The sequence below is a fragment of the Vombatus ursinus genome, unplaced genomic scaffold (genome assembly GCF_900497805.2).
Source record: "Vombatus ursinus unplaced genomic scaffold, bare-nosed wombat genome assembly UNPS02014863.1, whole genome shotgun sequence".
Classification (NCBI taxonomy): Eukaryota; Metazoa; Chordata; class Mammalia; order Diprotodontia; family Vombatidae; genus Vombatus; species Vombatus ursinus.
Genome location: NW_020954641.1, coordinates 7,407,296 through 7,417,730, shown reverse-complemented (window position 1 = coordinate 7,417,730; position 10,435 = coordinate 7,407,296). Strand labels below are relative to the sequence as shown.

Here is a 10,435-nt window from a genome sequence, read left to right as displayed (position 1 = left end):
TTAAATGCACTTGTCCCTTTTTGCTTCTAACGTCAACGCATGTATTGTTTCATTCCTGCCAGCATCTGTGCGTTCGTCCCGTTGGGCGCCCGAGTTTCCCCCTAGAAGCCTGTGCCCTGGGCAGACTTGGCCGGCTGCGTCTGTCAGTCTGTTCTAGTTGTTAAGCTCCCAAGAGTCCAGGACCTCTGCTGGGTTTACACAGTGCAACGGCTGCTGGGCCGGGGCTAAAGCTCGGCACCCATGCATGTCCTCATGGGAGGCCCCAGAGGGAGGGAAGGAGTGGCGCCGGCTCCCGGTTTTTTCGTCGTTGCTCCTCTCCAGCTGCCCTTTCCAAACTTTCAAAAGATGCGGCCGGACTCCGCCCCCAGTCCCCCACGCCTCAGCGGCCGCTGAGCAGCTGCAAAGGCGAACAGCGGGCCGGGGCGGGGCGGGCCGGGGCGGAGCGGAGGCCGGCCCTACCCGAGCCCAGGTGGCTCCGCCTCCCGGGGGCGCGAGCCCGTGGTGGCCCCGGGAGCTGCTTGCTTGTTCCCTCGCCCGCTGCTAGTGCCGGCAGCAAGCTATGTCCCGGAGCCGAGCCCTTGGACCCGGGGACCCGTCGCGCGCGTAGGAAGCAGCAGCAGCAGCCGCCGCAGCAGCAGCCAAGTAGTTAGTTGTCAATGGCCCTTCGCATAGCGGAGCAGGACCGGACTAGGGGACCCTCCGCGCTTTCTTTGCCGCTACCCACCCCCACCCGAGAGTGATGGGCAACACCGCTCACAAGACCCTGCCAGGTAAGCGGCTGCCCGCGCCCTGGGTTCCCGTCGTACCCCCGCTCCCCTTCGGAACTGCTTGCCGCTCTCCGCTCCCCCTCTCCGGCCGTTGCGCGGGACTGAGCTGGCTTGTCGCCCGGTTGCCGGGCTTGGCTGACCGACTGCCGGCGTTTCCCGCCCTCCCAACCCGCCAACACACACACATACACTCACACTCACACACGCACACATGCCCCAGGCCAGGCCGTGCCCACTGGGGTTGCCGCCTTCAGCCACGGCAGGGCGGCGGGACTGCCCGCTGCCCTCCACCCTGTCCTGGGCTCCAGCGCTGGCCCTTTGCTCCTGCTGCACCCCTCTCCTCCAGGTGCCAGGACTGCTCAATGTGGCCCCTATTCTCTTCTCCCCCGCCCCAGAGACCCCGGCTATAGCCAGGTGCTAGCACCCTCCCCCCACCCAGAACTGCCCGGCTCTCCATTATCCTAGCCTTTTCTTTCGGGCTCTTCCCACCTCCTCACACACACTTATTCTTCTGTTCCAAAGCAAAATTGCATTAACAGGGATAGTGGGCACAGGCAGCCCTGTGCCTGGCATTCGGGAGTTCACCTGAAACCCCTGAGGTGTGTGGTTGGCGAAGGGAGGGATAGAGGAAGCAAATCATGGGGGCGTTGGGGCAGCCGCGAAGGAAAGAGCAAAAACAGTGAAACCATCCACCCCACTTCTCTTGCCCCACCCCAGCACCCCTGCACCCCAATTGCTTTCGTGTCTGCTCTAGTGCAGGGAATACTTCCTGGAAGAGGCAGCCACCATCTCTCGTTCCCCTTTGTTTAGGCGTTTCTCTTCTGCCCCCAGATTGTTGGGGTGGGGGAGGGAAGCTCTTGGCTGAGCCGCAGACAGCCTCAAGGACGAGATCCAGGTCCTGGTGGCCAGAGGGGGTCCTCTGGGAGGCGCCACCTGCGGAGGGAATTGGTCTTACTCCCTGAATTGCCAGGGCCAGAGCCCACCAGGGTGAAAGTGTCTGCTCCAACCAATGTGTTAGAGGCTGTGAGGACCAGGAGGGTGACTCCAGGGAGTAGAGAGAGAAGGGACAGCAGGGGTTCCCAACAGAGCCCTGAAACAGACTGGTGTAAGGCTGACAGCCTTCAGGACTATGAGAAGGGATGAACTTTCTCCCCTGCTTGTCACCACCTGCGACTTCCACAGCTGTTTGGCACCATGGGGGCGACAGTACTTGGACAGGGCTGTCTGTTGACTGTAGAGGTCTTTGTCAATCAGTCAGCCTCTTTAGGACTGTTTCTGGCAAGTGGTCTAAGGCCAGTGACACACAGAAGGCTCTCTTGTCCTCTGTCCTTCTGTTATTTTATGGTATATTTCAGTTTTCCTGTAAATTATTCATCCCTTGGGTTTGGATGACTCCCTTCCCCCCACAACTGGTTGAGTGGCTGCTTATGGCAAACCTTGACTATCTGTTGATCAAAGATCACTGTCTGGCAAAATGTAGAAGGAGTGTGTTGTTAGGAAATACAGGTAGTTTTCTGCAGAAGGTTGGAGATTTTTTTTTTTTTTTATAGATCTACCAAAAAAAAAATTTCAATGAGGTAGTATATAGAGGCCCAGCAGGAGACTTGAGAAGGAGGACAGATCACCTTATCCTTGCACACCCCCACACACATCATCCCTTCTTCCTTGGCATCTCACACATGGTTATCAGAATATAATCTCTCTTCCACTCAAGGAAATTGAAATAGATTAGTGATAAACTCACTGATTTTTAAAACTGACCTGTGGAAGGTGAAAACATCTAATCATTGTTCTGGATGAACCTTTAAGGTAATTTCAAGGCCCCTGTAGAGGAACCCTAGAAATTCAGCAATCTGGTGAGAGCAGAGAAAAACCTTGATACACTGTGATATATTTTAAATTTTTCAGGGTCCTCATTATGAAATGAAAGTGACTGAATTTTCATGTGAGCATGAATCTGGGTACAGCGTCCAAGGCTGGAAAGACTTTCAGTAGGTCCCAGAAATGATTTGTCTGTCTAGAATAGTGTCATTGCCCTTTGGCAATCTGGTGAAATCTACGGACCCCTTCTCAAAATATTTGTTGCATACTTTCATATTGGAAAGAAAAGCTAAATTAGTTAGAGATTAGTGAAAACAATGATGTATTTTTTTCCCATCCAAGTTGATAGACTTCCTGAAATCTGTCTGTGGATCCCAAGTTAAGAACCCTGGTGTTGAAAGGGGCCTAGTCAAGTGTGAAGAGGCACATTGGTGGAAGGGTAGTCACCAGATAACGAATTTGTCAGCCATAGTTACTCAAGAATACCATCAACCAAGGCATGGAGAAGTAGGAGTACTGAGGATGAAAGGAGTATCCGTGCCAAAGGCATCACGCATCCATGAAGGATTGTGGTACCCTTGTAACCATGAGGGATTGTGGTACCATTGTACCGTGTAAAAAGCAAGCCAGCATAGGTAAATGGAAAGAACTCTGGATTCTCGGTCAGAGGACCTGAGTTCAAATCCCAGCTCTGCCACTCAGCTACTATCTTTGTTAATCAATTTGGCAAATGAATCAAGCTCCCTGTGCTTCTGTTTCCTTCTCTGTAAGATTCAGTTAGACAAGATAGGTTCTAAAGCCCCCTCTAGCTCTAAATCTGGGCAGCTGGGTGGTGCAGTGGATAGAGCTCTGCCCTTGGAATCAGAAAGGCTCATCATTTCTGAGTTCAAACCTGCCTCAGACACTAGCTGTGTGACCCTGGGCAAGTCACTTAACCCTGTTTGCCTCAGTTTCCTCATCTGTAAAATGAGCCCAGTCCAATGTCTTTGTCAAGAAAACCCCAAAATGCACAAAGAGTTGGACATAACTGAACAACAACAAAAGGTTTAAATCATCCTGTCTAGAAGATGGGAGACTTCTGATGTAGTTCCAAGTCTTCATTTAAATGACTGGATGACCTTGGGCAATTCACTTCCCTCTCTGACTTCAATTCCCTCATCCATAATGAAGGAACTAGATCAGAGGTTCTTTTTTTTTTTTTGGTGAGGCAATTGGAGTTAAGTGACTTGCCCAGGGTCTCATAGCTAGTAAGTATCAAGTGTCTGAGGCTGGATTTGAACCCAGGTCCTCCTGACTCCAAGGCCAGTGCTTTGTCTACTGTGCCACCTAGGTGCCCCAAAATCAGAGGTTCTTAACCTTTCTTTGTATGATATTTCCCTTTGACAGCCCAGCAAAGCTTATGGACTCCCTCTCATAATGTTTTGTTTTGTTTTTGTTTTGAGACTGGATCTTACCATCTGTCCCAGGCTAGAAAAACCTCCCAATCCCATACTAATTGGCCTAGGAGCTTTGACCTACTCCCATTTCTGACCTGGGTCAGTTCATCGCTCCTTAGGCAGCCTGGTGGACCTGTACTCCTTGGGGTTCACCACATTGGTGCCAGACAGCAAAAATTGGCTGTAGCCTATTGCATCTCAGAGCTCCCCAGCTCAAGTGATCCACCTCCCTCAGCCTCTCTCGCAGCAGGAATTGCAGGCTCGTGCTACCATTCCTGGCCCAGAATAATGTGTTTAAATGCATAAAATACAACACATTGTACTACAAAGGAAACCAGTTATATTAAAATAAAGATTATTTTTGTTCCCATCCAAGTTTACAGACTCTCGGCCCCAGGATAAAAACCCTGAACTTAATAATCTTAAAGGCCTCTTAAAGCTCTATCTATGGCCCTTGAATTCCCTTGTAGTGTAAAATAGGCAGCAAGAAGACTCTTCTTTTGAAGGATCTATATACGTAAAAAAGTTAAAACAGGAGTCCTAGCTGCCTGTTGCTTTAGTAGTTCTTTGCCCTCTTCCTGGTGAACTGTGTCTGTGGTAGGAGTTTCCTATGGATATAACCAAATATAGCTAGGAATCATTCTCATCCAAAAAGGAACTGGTTTGAAGAATCACACCCTTTACAGTCTCTCTTAATTAAGAAATATTTATGCATCTCCAGGGCAAAAACTATTCCTCCAGATGTGGGTCATCTTCCAAGGGTGGGGGCAGGCATACTGAGTATGTGAATGAGAATACAGCATTCTAAAAGTAGCATGATATTTATCTAGTAGTATCCCCACTCAAGCAGAGAGCTCACTCCCTTGTTTTTTGCAACTCTAAGTGAAGAGTCATAACACAGGTCACCTTTTTCAGTAGTTGTTCTCAGAATCAGAATAAACTTCTGAGGCTACTTAATCGAACCCATTCCTGATCAGGACTTCTCTCTCCAACGTCCTGGACAAGCGGTCAGGCAGTCTTTGCTTGCAGGTCTCCAGTGAGGGGAAGCCCATTCTGATTTGAGATAGCTGTAATTGTTAGGAAGCTTTTTTCCTTAAACTTAACTAAAATGCACTTCTCCATGCTTCCAGTTCTACCCTCTGGGATGAGGCCTAATCCTTCTTCCACAATTCAGCCCTTCTAATACTTCAGGACAATTATCATATCACCTTCCCTCTCCAGGTCTTTTTTTTTTTTTTTTCAGCTAAATAGCTTTAGTTCCTCATACTTTTTTTTTCTTAAAGCATAACCACCAACCCATATTCTGATTGCCTTTTTGTGAATACTTATCCAGTTTTTCTGGGTGTCCTTCCTAAAATGGCACATCCTCAACTAAACTCAATAGCCCAGGTGTGGTTTGACCAAGGGCAGAGTCCAGAAGAGCTGTCACCTCACCATTTTATTTGACTCTTCTGCCCTCTCAGGGACCACTGTCTAGCCATTCTTCCCTATGGGTAATTCAGATGGAGGACTTTGGTTTCAGACAATTATGACTTTCCTAAATGGATGGATAACAATGAAAGCAAAGGCAGTTCAGGGAAGATGTTCTGTTGCAGGGAGTTAAAAAAAAAATTCATAGAATCATTTATGATGCTCATTGCTGCTAAATTCTGTGTTGAAAGAACTTCTTTTCTGTCCTTCCTTGGTCAAAAAAAAAAACAAAATGAAAAAAGCCCAGCTCTATATTGTCTCACAGTTAAAAGGATACATAGATGGAATTCCTTATCAAGAACTTAAAATAATTGACTTTACATTTACTGAAGGAGGGAGGAAGAACAGGTAGAGACCATCTTATCCCTAACATGATGCAATGAGACAAAAAAAAAATAGAAAATATTTTATCGTTCCTCACCTCAAAGCACCTACAATCTAGTTGGGAAAAGATAGGCACGGAAGTGCTGATGTTACAAGAAATTTGTTTTTCTTTCTTTTTTTTTTCCCTAATGGAGTGGGGTATAGGAGGGAGAGAAAATAAATTTTTATTAATTTAAAAAATTGAGAAGTGGGAGGGGTGCCACATAGTGAATTGTTGAATGCATTTTCAGGTGAGGTCACTGAATTATTTGTTTTATTTACTTGTTTTACTTTGTTATATGAGATCTCCCATGAAGTGGGGATAATCTGTAAGTGTTTGTAATGTAAAAACAAAACATCAATAAAATTTCAATGGAGGTGGGAGGGAGAGAAAATAAATAAATGCTCATTAATTGAATTTTTTTTTCATTTAAAAATCCACAAGAAATGTAAATTAGAATCATAACCTCCTAGAGCTGGGAGGGGCTTCTGAGCATATCTAATCCAATCTGTATACCTCCATAGGATTCCCTGTACAGTACCCCAAACTAATGGCCATCCTGCATGAAGACCTTTAGTGACAGGAAACTCATTACCAAGTGAGGCACCCCCTTCTGTTTTATGATAATTCTAATTGGTAGAATGATTTTCCTCATAAAAAGTATGTCTGCCCTGTCTTCGACTTGTACCAGTGGTTCCTAGGTCTGTCCTGGGACCAAGCAGAACGTGAATAATTTGTCTTCTACATGATCGCCCTTTAAATTCTTGAAGACAGCCACCATGTCCTTTCCTTTCTAAGTCTTTTCTTTGATGGAAATATATCCAATTTAAGTAGCCCTTACAGACTATGTCCAGAATTGCTGAAGAGAAGAGAAAGAAGGGAACTGTCAGAAAGCTTCCTAGAGGAGGTGGTTTTTGGTGGTAGAAAATGAGAAACAAGGGGCCTAGGAGGAGCCCTCTGGGGCCGAGGATTTGTAACAATGACGTGTGTATGTCATCTTCTCTTCTCTTTGCCAACACATTCCAACCCTGCTTCTCCCTCCCTAACCATTCTTCATTATTGGCTCAAGCTGAAGAGGAACCTAAAGATTGGGCTTGAGCTAATTAAGCCACATTCTATTTTACCAATTCAATTTAATTTTTCTGTCTCCACATGTTGATTTATTATCAGAGACATTTTCTGGCTTTGATGTAAGAAGAGAAAATAATTAGGGCAGAGAAACTCTTGACATTGGTGGGCAAAATACAACAAATTAAGCCATTGTAGAAAAGACCAGGCTTTCTAACATAGCAGGAACAGCTTATTTCTCATCTGAATCCAACCTAACCCAACAAGCATTTATTAAATGCCTGCTATGTGCAAGGGGCTGCAGAGAAAAAGACAAAATGAAAAATGGTCCCTGACTTCAAGAGATATGGCATATAAGCATCAGCAGTTCTTGAAAGGAGTTTTGCTGTGTGTGCAGTGAAATTTTTAGGTGCTATACTATTAGATGTAAGAAAACTTGTAAATAATTATATGCAGTATAAATTTTATTTACCAACATGTGTAGGATGGTAAGTATAGTACTTGCAAAATAAATAAAAATTGTCTGTTACACGTATGTGCTAACCTTATAAGTCTGACCTTAAATTTACAAAGAACTTGACAAAATTGACTTCATATTGAAATCTCCAAACTCTACCTAGTGTGGCCAATTTAAAAATTCATTGTGCTCTTTTTCTCATGACAAAGGATACTGTGCCGTGAGCAAGAATCAGTTTGAGGATTACTTATATAGTTGATAATTTGAGGAGAGAGAGAGAGACCTTTAATAAGTGGCAGGATCAAGAAAGGCTTCCCCCAAGAGGGTGGCAGATGAGCTGAGTTTTGAACGAAGCTAGGTAGTCTAAGAGACACAGGCGAAGAAGGAGAGGTAGATTTGGTCTTATTAAAGGCACATTTGGCTTAATATAGCCTAGATGTGTCAAATAGTTTAAAGGGGAGGAGGTGGGGAGTCAGAGGATTTTGGAAATCCGTTTTTCAAAAGAGGAAAAGGACCTATGTGGACAATAGTATTTATAGATACTGTTGTAGTAGTGACAAAGAATTGGAAAACTGAAGGGATGCCCATCAGTTGAGTTACGGAATATGAATATGAAGGGATATTATTGTGCTATAAGAAATTATGAAAGAGACAGTTTCAGAGAAGCCTGGAAAGACTTGTATAAACTGATTCAGTGAAGGGAGCAGAACCAGAACAATTTACGCAATAACAACATTGTAATGATGCACAAAAAGACTTACTGATCTGATCAATGCAGTGACTAAGCATGATTCCAGGAGATGATGCAGCATGCTACCCGCCTCCTGACAGAAAAGTGATGAGCTCGAGATGCAGAATTAGACAAATTTTGGGGTATAACCAATGTGGGAGTTTATTTTGTTTCACTGAGTATTTGTTAACAAAGGTTTTATTATTCTTTTTCTTTCAATGGAGGTGGGGAGAGAGAGGAAGTAAAATAAATAATTTGTTAACCTGAGATGTCCTCTTAACAAGTGGTCGACTTCTCTTAGGATTCTCTTATTTCTCAACCTTCAAAGAGACCACAGAACTTTTGAAGCAATTTTCTTAGAGTCATAGGATTTACAGCTAGAAGGAAACATAACAGAGCTGTAATTAGCAAATTTGGCTCCTGGGGCAATCACTAAGAAATGCACCCAGGGCAAATATCATGAATGACACCATCATATCAACTTAAAAAAAATAATAAAACTTTATTTTTCCCCAATTACATGTAAAGACAATTTTAAACATTCATTTAAAAAAATTTTGAGTTCCAAATTTTCTCCTTTCCTCCCTCACCCCTCTGTCTCCAAGACAGTAAGCAATTTGATATAGGTTATACATGTTCAATCATGCAAAACATATTACCATATTAGTCCTGTTGTAAAACAAGACATAGACCCAAAGGAAAAAAACACACACAAAAAGTACAGAAGATGAAAAATAGTATGCTTCAATCTGCATTCAGACTCCATCAGTTCTTCCTCTGGAGGTGGATAGCATTTTTCATCATGAGTCCTTTGGAATTGTCTTGGATCATTATATTTCTGAGAATAGCTAAGTCATTCACAGTTGATCATCATACAGTTTTGCTGTTACATGTAGAATGTTCTTCTGGTTCTGCTCATTTCACTTTGCATCAGTTCATATAAATCTTTCCAGGTTTTTCTGATATCAGCCTGCTCATCATTTCTTACAGCACAGTACATATCAACTTTTAAAAATAAATTCATTTAGGGGCAGCTAGGTGGCACAGTGGATAGAGCACCAGCCCTGAAGTCAGGAGGACCTGAGTTTAAATTCAGCCTCAGACCAAACACTTGACAGGTACTAGCTGTGTGACCCTGGGCAAGTCACTTAACCCCAATTGCCTAAAAAAAAAAAATTTCATTTGAAGGGGAGACTTCTGGGAAAAACCTAAGACCTTGGGATGTATGACCCACCTGGAGAGGGGAGAGCTAGAAAGAACACTGTGCTCTAGTGGGGAGACAGAAACACTGGGATGCCAACCCATGTTAATAAGAGGAGAAGAAGATCACAAATCACCTGGGATATGGCTCTTGGAGGCAGAGGATAAGAAGTAGTACATCTGGTAGCCTCCTAGCTTACCTAATTATTCTTGCTAACTGGATGCCTTTCTCAGGTCTTACCTAGTGAAGGAGTATAAACATTTTCAGTGCCCTCTAAATTTGGTACCCTGGGGCAAAGTCCCAGTTACCACATCCTAGTTATAATCCTAGACCTTAGTGATCATCCAGTCCAACTCCCTCATTTACATATGTGTAAACTGGGGCTCAGCTGGGGGCAGACCTTCTCTGGCAGCATCACTAACACAGTGGATAACAGAGTTAGGATCCAAAAAGATCTTGATAGGGCTGGAACATTGGGGTGGATGGCATTCAGTAAGGGTAAATGTAAAATTTTTTTTAATTAATTTATTTTGAATTATCAACAATCACTTCCATAAACTTTTGACTTTAAAATTTTTCTCACCTTCCCTCACTAAGACAGCAAGCAATCTAATATAGGCTATATATATATATACATTCCTGTTAAACATATTTTCACATCAGTGGTGTTGTAAGTAAGAATTAGAACCAATAGGAGGAACCACCAGAAAGAGGAAACAAAACACAACAAAAGAAAAAATAGCAAATAGTATGCTTTGATCTGCATTCAAACTCCATAGTTCTTTCTTTGGATGTGGATAGCATTTTCCATCACGAGGCCTTTGGAGATGTCTTAGACCCTTGTATTGCTGAGAAGGGTTAAGTCTATCAATATTAGTCATCGCACAATATGGATGTTACTGTGTACAATGTTCTGCTGGTTCTGCTCACTTCACTCAGCATCAGACTATACAAGTCTCTTCAGGTTTTTCTGAAGTCAGTCTGTTCATCATTTCTTATAGCACGATAATATTCCATTACATTCATATACCACAACTTGTTCAGCCATTCCACAATTGATGGGCATCTTCTCAATTTCCAATTCTTTGCCACCACAAAAAGAGCTATTATAAATATTTTTT

The 10,435-nt window shown here is 43.8% G+C and overlaps 1 protein-coding gene across 2 annotated transcripts in view; it reads left to right on the top strand.

Annotated features, from left to right (window-relative positions):
* The first annotated feature begins 554 nt into the window (after positions 1-554).
* Positions 555-10,435, top strand: part of NEURL1B (neuralized E3 ubiquitin protein ligase 1B) — a 91,035-nt gene continuing 81,154 nt past the window's right edge. For both annotated transcript variants that reach the window (XM_027841785.1, XM_027841784.1), the window contains exon 1: positions 555-770. In XM_027841785.1, coding sequence (XP_027697586.1) covers positions 740-770 — 31 coding nt within the window. In that variant the 5' untranslated portion in view covers positions 555-739. The remainder of the gene's footprint in view (positions 771-10,435) is intronic.